The sequence below is a fragment of the Melanostigma gelatinosum genome (assembly GCF_949748355.1).
Source record: "Melanostigma gelatinosum genome assembly, chromosome: 1".
Lineage (NCBI taxonomy): Eukaryota > Metazoa > Chordata > Actinopteri > Perciformes > Zoarcidae > Melanostigma > Melanostigma gelatinosum.
In genome coordinates this window covers 28,469,356-28,485,788 of record NC_136634.1, presented here as the reverse complement: position 1 = coordinate 28,485,788, position 16,433 = coordinate 28,469,356, and the positions used below count along the sequence as shown (strand labels likewise).

General features: G+C 41.6%; 1 protein-coding gene and 1 pseudogene across 2 annotated transcripts in view; one reads left to right on the top strand and one right to left on the bottom strand.

Annotated features, from left to right (window-relative positions):
- Positions 1 to 743: 743 nt before the first annotated feature.
- Positions 744 to 16,433, bottom strand: part of LOC306779811 (aminopeptidase N-like) — a gene marked incomplete at its 5' end in the record, with an annotated part of 22,622 nt that continues 6,932 nt past the window's right edge. The window contains 17 exons of the mRNA XM_079271825.1: positions 744 to 1,035; positions 1,999 to 2,080; positions 3,045 to 3,185; positions 3,297 to 3,464; positions 3,582 to 3,689; positions 7,596 to 7,687; positions 7,818 to 7,965; positions 8,189 to 8,244; positions 8,320 to 8,453; positions 12,829 to 12,905; positions 13,299 to 13,471; positions 13,597 to 13,662; positions 14,123 to 14,188; positions 14,327 to 14,470; positions 14,561 to 14,674; positions 15,067 to 15,221; positions 15,954 to 16,080. Of these exons, the coding sequence (XP_079127951.1) occupies positions 886 to 1,035; positions 1,999 to 2,080; positions 3,045 to 3,185; positions 3,297 to 3,464; positions 3,582 to 3,689; positions 7,596 to 7,687; positions 7,818 to 7,965; positions 8,189 to 8,244; positions 8,320 to 8,453; positions 12,829 to 12,905; positions 13,299 to 13,471; positions 13,597 to 13,662; positions 14,123 to 14,188; positions 14,327 to 14,470; positions 14,561 to 14,674; positions 15,067 to 15,221; positions 15,954 to 16,080 (2,001 nt within the window). The 3' untranslated portion in view covers positions 744 to 885. The remainder of the gene's footprint in view (positions 1,036 to 1,998; positions 2,081 to 3,044; positions 3,186 to 3,296; positions 3,465 to 3,581; positions 3,690 to 7,595; positions 7,688 to 7,817; positions 7,966 to 8,188; positions 8,245 to 8,319; positions 8,454 to 12,828; positions 12,906 to 13,298; positions 13,472 to 13,596; positions 13,663 to 14,122; positions 14,189 to 14,326; positions 14,471 to 14,560; positions 14,675 to 15,066; positions 15,222 to 15,953; positions 16,081 to 16,433) is intronic.
- The window catches only part of LOC306779819 (dynein axonemal assembly factor 4-like), a 24,309-nt pseudogene continuing 18,804 nt past the window's right edge, over positions 10,929 to 16,433 (top strand). The window contains exon 1 of the transcript in view: positions 10,929 to 11,054. The product of the transcript in view is annotated as a dynein axonemal assembly factor 4-like (transcript). The remainder of the gene's footprint in view (positions 11,055 to 16,433) is intronic.

Sequence of the window (16,433 nt, the reverse complement as noted above, 5' to 3'; positions counted from 1 at the left end):
GCTGCATTCATTTAAAACATGTTTGCACTTGAGAAGGAAAGAGTGGGAGTCTTCTGACTGACAATATATACAAAACCAATTATTGACACATTCTCCAGACGTTGCTCCACTTCTATGTAATATTCTGTTCATCTAACGTCTGTCGCCGTCCGTTCTACGAGATGCATCAGTACAACAAGGCGGCGCCCATTCTGATGAACACTCTGTCACTTGAAACATGAGGTTTCCTTCCACTCATTGGGTGAAGAGAAGGTAACGGGGACATGAAACAACATGTCTATCGTCTTCAAATGGTGGTTTTGTGGAGTAGCAGAATGTTCTGTTCTTAGTGTGCGATAGATCGGAACCAGCCAGTCAATGAGTCAAAGGGCTGTCAGCCCCCGAGGACAGCCCTTTGCTTTGCTGCCATCCATCTAATATTAAAAATAAATGCATTTTTATGTGTTGTGTTTGTTTCAGCTAATATGAACGATGGCCAAAGAGTGATATCTTAATTATATTTAATAATGTTTTGTGTTTTTACCGTTAATGACATGAATAAAATAATCACGTTATGATCACAATATAATGATGTTTTTCATGCAAAGTCTCCTGATCCTGACGTAACAGGAACGTCTAACAAAACGCCGACAAAAGAAGGCTGTGAAAGTACGCTCAAAGAAACAACACAAACTCTTTACTGTGTCAAACAACAACAACAACAACAACAACAAAGCATCCTGACCCACGTCCTCTTGGCTCTGTCTACGTAGCTCTACTTTCAAGGAATCATTTTCTTCTTTTCAGTTTAACCAAACAGCTACATCAAAGATTCAGCAAGCACATTCTGGTCTAATTCATTTCGTTGAAGTCTTTAAGTTGCATGTCTTACAAGTATATACAGAGCTACACGGCATCATCAAACCAATTCAGAACATTCTGCTTGTTCTCTGTGATCCATTTCATGTTGCTGATGGTTCTCTCAATGGACTGATCCACTGCCAGCGTCCCGGAGCCAAAACCCACCACACTGTTGTCTGCCTTGAACTGCTTCAGCTGTCACAAACAAGACAGAAACACAGGTGAGAGTTGTTAGAGGAGATGGTGCAGCTCTCTGAGGTGAGTCAGCAGCAAATAACAACACAGGATCACGCTGGTTTGTGACACGGGTCAGAAAGTGTCCTAAACACAGACGTAGGAACAGTGTCAGATGTCTCATAGGCCAGTGTGAGTGAGGACATCATGGTAGGTACTTGGTACTTGACTTGATTTAGGGACAGTTTGAAACTTCGAGTATTTTTACAATCAATCAGAAAAGGCAATTTTTTTTTAAATTGGTAATGTCAGTGGGCTCAGCACAGCATTAGCACAGTGATGTCACATGGCTCAGCAAAACTGTTTAACATCAATTTATGTCGAAATATATTTATTGACTACTATTCACCTGGATCTATTGTAATATCGTTTAATTACTTCTGATAGTAACTTTAACGCCTTTTTCATCATTTTGATGCAGTTTTAATCAATATCTACTGATATATTAATCTCATTGATGTAAATAATTATCTTTATTATTTGCTATGGCCACATTTAAACTGTGCTCACACATTTAGACATACAAAAATTCCTAGCTTTGTTTTATCATGCAAATTTAATGTAATAATTTCAAAGGCTGACAGAAGTGCCATGCCTAGTTCCGTTTGCTGAGTTAAAACTATCAATCGAATTTTGTAAAAAACAACTTTGGGTTTCACTGACCTTAAACGAACTAGTAGGACCTTGAACTAAACGACCGACCCATAAAACAAAGAAATTCCACTAAAGTGAGACTCAGGATTATTGGTCACATATGCTGAATCTACATGCTCGTATAACGTAACAAAATGTACCAGGCAGACCACAATCTCGACACTTCAACTTGAAAAATCCCTCAAAATATCGATAAAAATGTGTTTGATTCTAGATGAAATAACCCATTTCAAAGAAACAATGTGGACAAAAAGGTAGAGAACATCTAACCTGCTGAAGCTCAAAGTCAGTGGAAAAGCGCTTGGTGACTCCGTTGATGAGGTTGGAGAAGGAGAATGATCCACCACCATACCTGTGAGTCAAGACATGACAGATAATTAAGTAAATTTGTATGCAAATCAAAGCTTTTGGTGAAACATATTTCTTCATACTGAATGTACTTTTCCAAACTCTTCAGAAATGTAGTCTTTGCAAAATGTACCTATGCAACCAAAACACTTGTTACACATCTCAGACAACCTCCGGTTCTAAAAAGTGAAGTTAATGCTGAAGTGTCTTAAAGTGCTCTAATGTCCCTCTAGTGTCCAGCAGGGGGCGACTCCTCTGGTTGTATAGAAGTCTATGAGAAAATGACTCTACTTCTCTCTTGATTTATTCCCTCAGTAAACATTGTAAACATGAGTTTATGGTCTCAATCTCTAGTTTCAAGTCTTCTTCAATACAGCATGATGTTCATTTAGTACATTATGGTCCATTTAGAGTCAAACAGACCATAAAGCAGGGGATGCTTTAGGGCGGGGCTACTGTGATTGACAGGTTTCTATCACGGCGTTGTCTGGTGTGGGAGTTGTTGTGTTTTTGGCTTAAAACTTTTAAGGAATGTCATAGCTCTGTTTTACATTTAGTATTCGACTCGGGTACACTAAAGCCTACTTACAAACTCTGGGGGGGGGGGGGGGGGTGCGTGGTTTATGAGGAGAGAAGAACAAAGGTCATCTGAGGCAGAGCTTGAATTACACCGAGTATGCTCGTCAATAAAAGCTATCGCTGATAATAAACCTGAATGTAAAACTGCCTACCTGTTGTTCAGTGATTATGTGACGATTGATATTTTATTATGTGGCTGTGCTTCATGGGCATGTGACTATCAGAGGTCAGAGAGACATGTTACCTAACACATCCTTCAGCCTATCCGCATTCAAAACTCACTCAGAACCATAAAGCCTACTTTAGCGCCATTAAAATTGACACGTGGGAATAAAGTTTTATGGGAATAAAGTGATGTTTGCAACTGAAAAGTACTGAGTTGTACTCACTCCGTGAAAATGTATGACCATCGAGCCCTGACAAAGTCCCACGCCAGAGACTGTCCAGCCACATTGTTAGCAATGTAAACGATAGTGGAGGTGGCATCCTGCTTTCGGATAATGTCTGGATCCAGAGTGTACTCCAGATACCTGAAAGGGTAAAAGTAGAATAGAGTATATAAGTGTGTACTAGTCAGTAATTGCCAGTTATACGCTGATGTACACTGTATTACAGTATTAACAAGCTGTCTGTGAGCAGACCTGTTGAGCAGCCAGGGTTCCTTCGTGCAGGCCAGGGCAGAGCGGAGTTTTTCAGCTTCAGTAGCAATGGTGGCATTACCAAACTGTGACCAAGCAAACTCCCACTCTTTAGCGCCACCTGCTGCAATGGCATTACAGTACACAGTGGAGCGCAGGTTGGGGTGGATCCTGAAACAAGATGGCAGTACAACATAGTTGATGGACAGAAAGCTCTAAAAATTCAGTTAAGAATCATTAAATCAGTGAAACTACAATATGTCACATAATGGGAGAGGATACACTCACTTGTTCTCATTAGTGTTCATCCACTGATTGAACCATGTCTTGGCCAGATTTTGGCACTCCTCAAGGCCTGTCCTGCAAGCCAGGCTAATAGCATTCACCTGGTTATACCTGCAGTACGGAGAAACAAGGATGATGCACAGGGACAGAGTCAGGTTGAATACGCATTCATCAAATACAGGTAGCAAGAATACTAGCAACTGCAACACATTCTCACTCCAAACTCATCAAATACTAGATCAAAGCACTAGGTACTCCTCTCGTGTACATTTTCAACATGATGGCATGTCAATATACGTTAGTTACATGTATAGTGTCCTTGATAAATAAACTTCCCTCTTAACAGGAAGTTAGGTCCAGGCAACAAAACAACTTAGTTTGGTTTAGGAAAAGGCCGTGACTGAAGACTCACGTCACTACTAAGTGACTAAAGAGTAACGTCACTACTAAGTGACTGAAGACTAACGTCACTACTAAGTGACTGAAGACTAACGTCACTACTAAGTGACTGAAGACTAACGTCACTACTAAGTGACTAAAGACTAACATCACTACTAAGTGACTGAAGACTCACGTCACTACTAAGTGACTGAAGACTAACGTCACTACTCAGTGACTAAAGACTAACGTCACTACTCAGTGACTAAAGACTAACGTCACTACTAAGTGACTAAAGACTAACGTCACTACTAAGTGACTAAATACTAACATCACTACTAAGTGACTGAAGACTAACGTCACTACTAAGTGACTAAAGACTAACATCACTACTAAGTGACTGAAGACTAATGTCACTACTAAGTGACTGAAGACTAACGTCACTACTAAGTGACTGAAGACTAACGTCACTACTCAGTGACTAAAGACTAACGTCACTACTAAGTGACTAAAGACTAACGTCACTACTAAGTGACTAAAGACTAACATCACTACTAAGTGACTGAAGACTCACGTCACTACTAAGTGACTAAAGACTCACGTCACTACTAAGTGACTAAAGACTAACGTCACTACTAAGTGACTGAAGACTCACGTCACTACTAAGTGACTAAGGACTAACGTCACTACTAAGTGACTAAAGACTAACGTCACTACTAAGTGACTGAAGACTCACGTCACTACTCAGTGACTAAAGACTAACGTCACTACTAAGTGACTGAAGACTCACGTCACTACTAAGTGACTAAAGACTCACGTCACTACTAAGTGACTAAAGACTAACGTCACTACTAAGTGACTGAAGACTCACGTCACTACTAAGTGACTAAAGACTAACGTCACTACTAAGTGACTGAAGACTCACGTCACTACCAAGTGACTAAAGACTCACGTCACTACTAAGTGACTGAAGACTCACGTCACTACCAAGTGACTAAAGACTCACGTCACTACTAAGTGACTAAAGACTAACGTCACTACCAAGTGACTGAAGACTCACGTCACTACTAGGTGACTAAAGACTAACGTCACTACTAAGTGATTAAAGACTCACGTCACTACTAAGTGACTAAAGACTAACGTCACTACTAAGTGACTAAAGACTAACGTCACTACTAAGTGACTAAAGACTCACGTCACTACTAAGTGACTAAAGACTAACGTCACTACTAAGTGACTAAAGACTCACGTCACTACTAAGTGACTAAAGACTAACGCCACTACTAAGTGACTAAAGACTCACGTCACTACTATGTGACTAAAGACTCACGTCACTACTAAGTGACTAAAGACTCACGTCACTACTAAGTGACTAAAGACTCACGTCACTACTAAGTGACTAAAGACTAACGTCACTACTAAGTGACAAAAGACTAACGTCACTACTAAGTGACTAAAGACTCACGTCACTACTAAGTGACTAAAGACTAACGTCACTACTAAGTGACTAAAGAATCACGTCACTACTAAGTGACTAAAGACTAACGTCACTACCAGACAGTGGTGGGCCGTCATTTTTCATAAATACACTACATGTGTTCTAATAATTTTTTACATGATCTTATTTTCTCATTGCACAGCTCCTGTCTTCCTCTGTTGCTCTGCTTCCAGGACAGCTTGTTTTAAGTAGAGCTTTTATCCAATCAGATTCAGCCCCTATGTTGTCTCTAGGTTAAAAAATCTGATATGTTGGGCGGTGACAATCCCAATATCTGCTGCCTCTTGCTGCGTTCACACCAAACGTGTTGCGAATGATTCGCGCATCTAGATTACATACAAAGTCTATGCACAGACGCGATGAGACTGTCGCGGTGCGAATCTGCGATAGCGCGTCGCGATGGACGCGAATTTGCGGCGTGATGGACGCGAATCCGCGTCAAACGCCAAATCGCCCCGACGCGCGAGTTGAAATATTTGAACTTCTGCGAAATAGTCGCGTGACGCTGTGGCGCGATAGCCTTTCAGTGTTGAGTTGCTCCCCCTGTTATCAGTGACTTCCTGCCATTGTTGAATCAGGAAATAAACACTGTAGCCGTCTGTGTTCACCCAGAGCTCTACGATACCTCATATCAATAGATACCGGACCAAACTATGTGTACATGTGTGTGTGTACAGCTGTAGTAAACAGGGACTTGTGTGGCTTGCTAGACACAGTGAATACATCTCGATAAAATCCATGGAGCTCCTCTGGACAATATTATGAACCAGACATGACGCCCCCTCTCCGGCGCGTCCAGCGCGATTTGTGCGATTCGCGCGATTCACACATGAACACAAATGGTCCCCGGCGTTTTGACCGGCGTCGCGATGGACGCGAATATGCGGCGCGATGAATTCGCGACGTGTTTGGTGTGAATGCAGCATCTGTCGAGCGGACATTTTCAGCCTCAAACGCATTAAAACGTATTCAAGAAATACAACTGAGGAGGCTCCACTGTCTTCACTGGCATCCATGAATGGAGAAGGACTTCTTACTGGAACTAAAACACACGGATGATCTGAACAACCGTGAGATTAAACTCTTTGTTAACAAAGAAAGGAGGATGGACTTTGTCTTTAAATAGTAAACAGCAGCTCTGGTAAGTGAACTGCTTTTGTTTTTACATCTGCAGTAGCTTTAATATAAATATAAATCCGTTAGTAACAAGAACTACGGTTTGGTGTATTTCCTGGAGGGAGTGAGAGCAGCGTTACTCCTGTGTTCATGTGTCTATGGTGTATATTGTTCCCTCTGATGTGAATAATATTTGAATGGCCCGTGCTCTTTAGTGTGCGGTGAAATGCGTGTTTTGCTGCAGTTTTGCTGATTGATTTTACGATATGCATTGTCCGTTAATGACGCAAAATCCCATCATGCGCATGTTCATGTATCTGCACTCTGCAGTTAGTATTTATAGGTGTTGAGCTTCATTTTTACACGAAACAAATGATAACCGTAGCTGTGGTGTCATAATGAGGTTATTAGGAGGAGGTTCAACTGTAGTACGACAGCAGTGAAGGCCCAGGTATAAAATACACAGCCCCCCCCACTGCTACCAAGTGACTGAAGACTCCGTCTAATCGTGAAAATAGTCAAGGGACTAGCAAGTCACGTGACTAGTGACTGATGACAAAATGTCAACGTTTACTTTAACTTTGGCATGGGACACGAGCATCAGTCTCTTGGATGAACAGCCTGTGTTTTTTTGACCCATCTACCACTCCTCGCTCCTGATAGATAGACAGTTGTTGTTAACATTAACTACTAAAAGCAAACACAACACTAGCCGGTGAATGCTTGCAAGTTTAGAATAGGATAGTTTAAAGCCAGATAGATTTGACAAGGGACTAATGTTAATAAAGTTATACGAACATGGTTTACCAAAGTAGCATGAGTAACTGTATAACTGCATAACTGTAAATCTGCAGTGAACTACAGATATGGTTGCTCAAGAGCTGGAGATCTTCAATGTTGCTGCAACCTCTAACGCTGTTCTTTAATGTTTAACTTGCTAGTTTGCAAATGTCATATTTAGTTATTGCCTCTCTTAAGAAGTATGATCTCCGGGACAGTAAATGCCTGTGTTTTCCAATACTCACTGGTCCATGTGTCCGTCAGGGACTTTGCTCCAGTTGAGAGTGATGTTCTTGTAGTATTCAAACAGAGGGGTGACCTGCTTCCTCAGATAATCCTACAAAAGAAAGCAAGACAGAGCTCAGGACATTTCATCATTCAATGAAGATTGGAATCATAGAAGTAATTCATTTGTGTTTTTGCTCTTTTGCTCTTTATGCTGATATGTTGGGCTGAAGGAAGCATACCTGCATGGGACCATAAACCTCACTGCGGTCAAACATCAGGTAGAAGAAGTCCAGGTTGCTCAGGGCTGACTCCCAGGGCATGTAATCTCTCTCCTCGTTCAGGTACTGGGTGGTCTCAAGGGCCAGGACTGTAGAGATGATCTTTGCTCTTTTGGGGTTACACAATTGTAAAAATGAATGGGATATCCAACATCGACCTAGTGTTAAATGGTGTTTTTGCTTGGACCATCTTTAATAGTCTATAAGTCTTTCTGCTTTACTGAAGGTAACACATCATTTAGATTTCTTTTTTCTACATCTCAGTACTGCACATGATCATTCTCTCAATTACTGACACCATCTATGTATTCTCATATAATAACAGGACTTACCTGGCTAGGTTGAAGGCATCATCCACCAACTGAGCTCTGTTGATAACTGGAATAAGCTTGAAAAACAAGAGCATTATCCTGTCACAGGAAAGCAGAGATCACACATTTCTCTAAGTTAACCTAAAACATACCTGATGATCGGTTCTCAGATTATCTACGAGTCTGTTCCAGTTGTCCGTGTCATAGTTGACTCTGTAGTAACCCACCACGTCGAGGTTGGCCAGAACCCAGTCAGCCCCTGATAACTTCATCTCATTGTTTGTGGCTAGAGAAGAAAAAGAGGTTGGAGTCATTATCGTTGTTGGCACTTAGCACTCAAATTGGTGGCTGAGCCATTGAACTCAGTTTCCAAGAATTCTCGCTCGTGGATTCAACAGGCTCATTGGAGATGAACTGCACCTCGCCTGGAAAGGGGATGACAGCAGGCGGCAGCAGCAGGGGATGTTAAAAACAAACTGCGGTCAAATCGGACAGTTTGCAGCTGCCTTCGAAGAATACACAGGAAGACAAAGAAACAGTTACGTCCTGTTAGATGTGGTCTGCAGGCTACCTGTAGATTCCAGACCTTGTTCGGATTTGTAAATATATGTTTATGTGGAATGTGCGTTGTCGAGAAGAGTTGAGATCACGAGAGCTACCTCGAAAACATGCATACACGTTCAGGGGAAAGTCAGGATATAAAAGCACGAAGCATATACTCAGAAATCAATAGTTAAAGTGTAATCGAAAGATAAGGTTTATGATCATTATATAACAAATGTTTAATGCATAGAGTGATTTAACAAATATAAAAACGGATTATAATAATGATCTGTGCAATAGAGTTGAGACATGAAAAGTGTGTGTATGAAAGAGGTTTTGGGGAAATATGGAACCTTCCAGAAACAAGTGAGTCAGGAACAGATGTTTTGGGCGTAGGTCGGAAAAACAGACACGCGGTAGCAAAGTCTGTTGCAAGAGATGACTCATAGAAGCAAGAGGAGAACTCCGGTACTTTCCATACATAAGCACACACACATATGGGTGGGATAAAGATCATGTGTTCACAATAGGAGGGGGGGGGGAACAGACAGCCCAAATCAAGGATAAAAGGAGATGCTTGCGATATGCAGGCTGGGATTTCTACACGAGCCGTCCAGACGCTCTGACAAGATACGGACGATCGCAACTGAAGTATTCGAGGACTTCGTCTCTGTTCACGGAAAGAAGACCGCTGTTCGTGGACAAAGATTGAAAGATGGAGATTTTCCTCTCCCCACTGCTCGAGTTTAACAACTGAACAACGGAGGAACGCGGCAGTCCTAGAAAGACTTTGTACTGAGCTTTGAGGACTGTTGAACGGACTCTGCTGCGGGAGCTGGAGGACCGAGGGTTTGGCCGGACCTTCGCTCCTAACAACGCCAAAATAACCTTTTAATCGCACCATTGAAAATCAAGCTCCAACCGAGCCGTCTCGGCATCTAAAACTAATGAGTATAATCTAAGAAGAAAATTAAAGTAACGAATCAAGTGTAGTAACATTTTATGTGAGCTGTAGCTTAACCCTTGCTAACTAACTAAATATAACCTGCAATAAATATCTAATCTGCATTTAAAGTAAATTTCTCAAGTGCATTTATTTGCTCAAGTAGTAAAAGTTCCTCGTGGCAGTAAAAAGTTAAATCCATTGTATGTCTAACAACTGAGTTCTGTAAGGTTATCCTAGAGACCGAATCCACTTAACAATCCCTTACGGTTTTAGAAGTAATCCTAGCCGTTAAAACCTAACCTGGCATTTACCAAGAGCACGGATCCAGAAGAGGGAAGCTGCCATAACCGACGCGACTGGTAGGAGCGCCCGGGGTCAGGGTGGCCCCTCGACCGAGTGCACTCAGACCGGAGGAAGCAGGGTAGACGTCGGGAGTAACGGCAGTTAGCAGAGCCAGGCGAGTTCCCTCGCAAGAACACCAGCTCGACAATCTTTTAATAGAGAGCTGAGTCAGTAAGTAGCCCCGTATCGGGCCAGAAGTACCCCAGGATGTACTGCTTCCCTTTCCCACTAGTCTGCTGTCTGATTGTGAGGTCAGGCTGATCTTATATCAGCTCTTTGGCCTGAAGGTTGTCCTCAAAGTTCTCCTCTCAAACGGCTCTTGGAGGAGCAGTGCTCGCGCTCGCCTGTAGAGACTAGTCCGGACGGGAACGCGCAGCTGGGGGCAGAATCGATTCTGCCCCTAGCTGAATCAATTTGAGGATGCTGATTGGCTAAATTGTATGTCACACATTTAATCAGCAATTGGATAAACTGCTTCATAGACCAGCCAGCTGAGACGTGCAGACAGGCGGAGAGGATGTGCAAGAAAAGCATATATTTACCACAGATATCATATTTTACACATATTACTGGGTGATTGCATATTTCTAAAACACAAATATTGACAATTTGTATAGTTTATTATTATTGTTATTTATTTTATATTAATTGTTGTGGCTCAAGGTGGGGCGGCGCCCTAGCGCCCTCTATTGACCAGCCGGCACTGGTAGGACCCATGATGTCACTGGGTGATGCATAACCGCCGCCCAGCAATCGGCAGACTACACTACGCACCGGAATCCTTTCCTGCAGCAACGCAGCCTGCCTGAATACGGCCTTCGTTGTCTAAGGTTTGCTAACAGTGAGCAAACAAGTTTAGTAGCAGCTACGACACAGTCTGCACACTGACTGTAAACAACAGGAGCAACAAGCAAGTTAGCGCAGACATAACTACACTCTGCAGGGAGAACAAAGGAAGACTGGAGCGACCCGTTTTCTTCAATCTGCACCATCGGAACACAGCACAGCAAAGACTGCATTCGCAGACTGATGTATCCATCCAAAACCAATGGCACTGTAAGTAACATCCCTCTCTACATGACTGTTGAACTTGGCATTAGCATAGCATAACAGGACACGTCTACGCACAGGACTGTTTAAGCTTTGCTCATGCTTGCACTTGGCACTGTAGTGTAGACCCTCCACAGATGGCACTCGAGCTATGAGCATGCACAGAGACCATCATGCTCAACGCGCTCTTCCTTACATTATTCTCCCAAACCCCGGAGCGAGTACAAACAGCCTGTAGTGTTAAGAAACAAGAAGACAACACGGTACCCGGCACAGAGCCAACATCCCACCTCCACAGTGCAGAACTGTAAAGTCATATCTCATGTTCATGGATTACTTTATTGCCTTTATACAAGCCCAGTAAAGAGATACATCGAGTATTAAATGCATAACAAAGGAACAAAGTTTGACTACTGTTATTTGGCAGGTCAAATATCAACTCAGATTTTGAAGACCTTCTGTTTCTGAAGCATTTAGAGTTGTAAAATCCTCAGACATGACGCGTTAGCATAAGTTCAGTCAGGAAGACTTTCTGTACACTCCTTTGCATTGATAATCTCTCAGTCTCTCTCCCTGTCACTACTCCATCAGCTGATTATGGGCGTTCACTTTAAATTAACAAACCAGATTCTGAACGCTTTCTTGAAGCCAATCACATCGTTGCTGTCAAACTTTAAAAGTCTTCTCCTCTCTGCTGCTGTCAGTTGTCATTTCAACATAATCAGATCTGACCCTCCTCCACCCCCGTCACCTCCAGTCAGCATCACAGTCATGCTCCTCACTCATCATCAGATTGCAGCAACTCCCTTCATCACCACCACCACCAGTATCTGGACTCCGGGGAGATTCTGCCTTATCTGACCTCAGCATCACGATCCCTCTATTATCCTACTTCAGGATCAAGTCCAACTGTCAAAGACTTTGCACGATTCACTTCTGATGCAAGTGCAATACATTACTGTTCAAATCTAATTAAGTCTCTCCTGATGAAATGTTAACAGCTTTTATCAGAAAGCTTGTTTGACAAAGTTGATGTACTTCCATGATGCTTTCATTTTCGGGTTGTCTCCACAGAGGGGAATACAATTCTTGTAAGTCATTTTGGATAAAAGAGTCAGCTTAATAGAGAGAGTACTTTATTTTCCATTACATGCCGACATCCAGTAGTTGTGGATGGCGATGGGGCTGCCAGTCGGCGCTCCAAGCAGTTAGGAGTTCAATGCCTTGCTCAATAGCACCTCGGCAGTGCCCCTTGGCTTGCTGAAGTCCCAACAGGCTGTTTTAGATTAAAAGCTATATAGCGAGTATATTGCTGCACCTTACAGTCAATAATACACTTTGTTTTGAATGTTATTTCTGGATCTGTATTTAAAAACCATATTTGTCAGACACATAGATACAATACAGTCATGAACAATAGCTTGGCCCACCCACTCATCGTAGGGGTTTTCCTCATCTTCTGTGTGTTTAAGGTTTGTTCTTCTTGCCAGGCTTGGTTAGGTTATGTAGCTAGTTCTTTTTTTCGATCCTCTGTCTGCTGCTTAGTGTTGTGTTTCTACTGCTGCATTGCATTATTTTGACTGATAGTTGAATCAGTCAAATAGAGAAAAAGGTGTTTCTAAAGTCCTTAAATCTGACTTGTCTTGACCATCAACTAAGGCATGCAGTTACTTTGCATTTATTTCCAAAAATGTTTGTTTTTTCCACTTACTGTGAGCAGAAATCGATTCATTTGTCAGCACAAAAGCAGCATGTTATTGTTGGTGTCTGTACATCTTACCTGATTTATTCTTCAGCCATTGCGGTTCCTGGATAACTTTAGTTTTCATCCACTTGATTGGAACAATCCATTCATAGCTGCAGGACAAACAATGGTTTCATTTCATCTACATATAGATTCTTCTTCTTTTCTTTTCTTTGCCTTTCAAAAACTGGACTCTATCACCTTTCATCATAATGATATTCAAATGAAAAATGATTAGGAATTTATGAGTCGAAAAAAAGTCTCAGTTCCATAATTGTTTTGTGACAATACTAGAATTTATAATAGTATTGAAGATAGCAGTACTACTATAAATGTAGTGGTAATACTAGTTTAGTAATATAAGCAGGAGTAGCAGCGAAGTATAGCAAATTGAGTTGAGTCCTATACTGCAGATGTAATGGTATATAGCAGCAAGAAAACGACAAGAAACACATAATTCATTGGTCAAGTGGAAGGGAAGTATGGAAGAAAGGCAGTGCACATACTTGAAGGGAGATACAGCAGTGACCTCCGAGTCTGGATCCAAGAGAAAGTGCTGCTGGGACACAACCCCAGTCGTGGTATTTATGGTAACCACAGGAAAGCCCATCTGCAGGATCCACGTGCTCATGATATTTTGGACAGTGTTAGGAAGTTGAGTGCCATTAGCAATGACAGCCTGTGGAAGCAGACAAACAAGAAGAAATGAAGTAACAGCCAGCAGAAGGTTTGCAGGTACTTATCCTTTTGGTTAACACATTAGCTTAATATTCAAAACTTGAAAGTCCATAGAGATGAACATACCATCTGCAGATGATTCAATAGGTCTGTGTAGTTTGCATTCCCAAATGCAAATTCACCCAGATAGGTCTGCAGGTTGGACAGAGAAAAAAATGTGTTATTTTTACTTTGGTGTCGTTTCTAACTGAAAGCTTTGCTGCTCACACAGCATTTCAAATTATATATATTTTTCATTCAGACAATAACCCTTTTAAGGTGAGTTGTTTGACTGAATTACAATTACTGACAGATTGATGGTTATGTTTTCAGGCCATGTTTGAGGAACATCGCCCCACTGACTGGGCTGGACCGTGGTGGTTGAAATTCTGTAATAACTTGCTTTTTCTGATTTTTTCTAAGTCATCAGATGCACACTACCATGTTTCTAATAAAAAATGTATTTGTCAAGACCATGTCTACTCAAACCCTGTCAAGGGTGCATCCAGAACAGATTATTTACTGTGTCAAACAAAAGGGGAATACGCTTCACAGTAGCATGAGGGATTCTTTCAGGTAAATATTGGATTGTACGTCTCCATGAAGTCAATACCCGTAGTCCCATTGTGAAGACTTCTTCAGTTAGGAAGTCCGACAACATCCTCAGAACAGATGCTCCCTGAGAATGAGCAAACACATTTCAAATGCTTTTAAACATCATTGAAAGATAGATTTATCTGTCAGATAAATTAAATGCATAACCTAAATTGTTTGATGTTAGGATCAGAGATGGACAAAGTGTTCTGTATGAGGTTACCTTGCTGTATGAGATAGCATCGAACAGCTCACTGATCTGTGCAGGTTTCTGGATGTCCTCTTCTTTAGAGGACAGGGGGTGAGAAGAGGCCAGAGCATCGATGGCAAACACCCTGTGGACGTCACTGAGCACGATGAGGTCTTTCTATTATCAGACAAATAAGACAGTAAGGCCAAGACTCCACCGATCAACGTCGCCATTCTTGAGGTCATGAGGTGGGAAGGAAATTCTTACCACATTCCAGTCGGGTTCAGCCTCGTGTGCTCCCAGGTACTCAACATAGGATGCAAAGCCTTCATTCAGCCACAAGTCATTCCACCACCTCAGGGTCACCAGATTACCAAACCACTAATGGTACAGCAAAGAGAAAAGGTGTGAGTGCTATGCCAAGAAAGAACTGGAAACAAATAGAACATGTGTTCCCAGACCTGTAGTCTTGTGAGTTGGACTGAGTCACTATAATCCAAAAAATGAAGTTTTGAAAACTTGTCTGGTGAGTTGGCTTCGTTAATCAGAGTTTCTGACTATTTGATTGAGATGTTCTCATGCCACGTTTGAAGAAAATCATTCCAACGAATGGTGGATCACAGTGCTGGTTGTAATTCCTTTGTAGCTTGCCTTTTCTGAATTCAGCTTCAGCTATTTTGCTAATTGAGAATCAATTTGTCAAGAACTGGATCCGTTATGCAAGATTCAATAGACATTGTGAAGTGATACAGTTTCCAGTGTTAAATGCAAACCATGTGAGCCAGTTCATGAGCGATGATGGTCGCGATCCTTTGCTTGTTGGAGTTGGAGGAGTACTCTTCATCGTAGAGCAGTGCCGTCTCTCTGTATGTGATCAGACCCCAGTTCTCCATGGCTCCAGCATTAAAGTCTGGTAGAGCTATCTGATCTGCATTGTACAATATATTATTAGTGGTTGATTACCTGTGGAGTTAATGCTTTTAAGTTGACTAAGTAAGCTCTAACTGCCCCGGTGTTTAAACATGTGATCTGGAGGGAGGATTTCCCAGAATTAGAAATGTGGAACAATGTAACAAAATGAGGGAATGAACTGTATGAGTTGGACAACAAAGATTGGATGATAACAGATTATTACTGTCATGAAAGACTGTATAACATTCAAGTTATCAAGTTCTATCTCTTAATAATTGATTCTGTATGTAATCTTCTCAATCTTCTTGCCAAAGCCCTGAATTCAATGTCAAAACTGAAAGGCAAAATCAATCCTTGAAATAAGCACATACGTCTTTGCATCGAGACAAAAGAACAGATGAAGCGATAGCATTTGATATGGTGCTCGGAATGACTGGCACTGCTGTTTTATTGGAAGTGGCAGCCAATGGCTACAAATAGAGGTTTTTGAGGTTGACCACAAAAACGCACACAATGATACTGAAGCTGATTGCATTCACTACTGACCACTGAGGAAGTGGTACAGTTAAATCATATTTGGATTCGATGTCACATTGACGAAGACCTTGGTAGGTGTACTATGCATACGTAATACAGCAAAAACTAAAAAGGGTCCAGAAAACAAATTTGACAGCATACATTTAACAAAGTTACATGAAAAAAGAGGATATTGCTCATTGCCTGATATCATCATGTGTGGTGGACATACCGGACTTTGGCAGAGGGTAGCTGGTATTGTAATACTTCTCAAAGAACTTAAGGATGGGTCCAGTTTTGTTAAGGGCATACTCTCCTTGACCAGCAGCAATAGCAGGCTTCCTGGCGAAGATGCGAATCTAAAACCACATCACATAATACACACAATAAAACATATTAGCCAGTCTCATTATGCACATTGTTGTTAGTTTGAATGTACCGGTCACCTCATTGATTGCATAAGATCAACAATACTGTTGGGAACTAAATGGAGCGTGTTTGGGTTATCAGCATTTAAGAAACTGAATTCTTGACATCAATAGAATTATTAATGTATGTAACAATTATTAATGATTATTAATAACAACGGGGCACCACCCTGCGAACAGGGACCAATAACCAAACGATAAAACTAAGTCTCATAATTAGTGGTCACTCATAATGTCAATAGTCGGGTGCGACTACACATTCAGTGACAGTGAAGGGTTAAGTT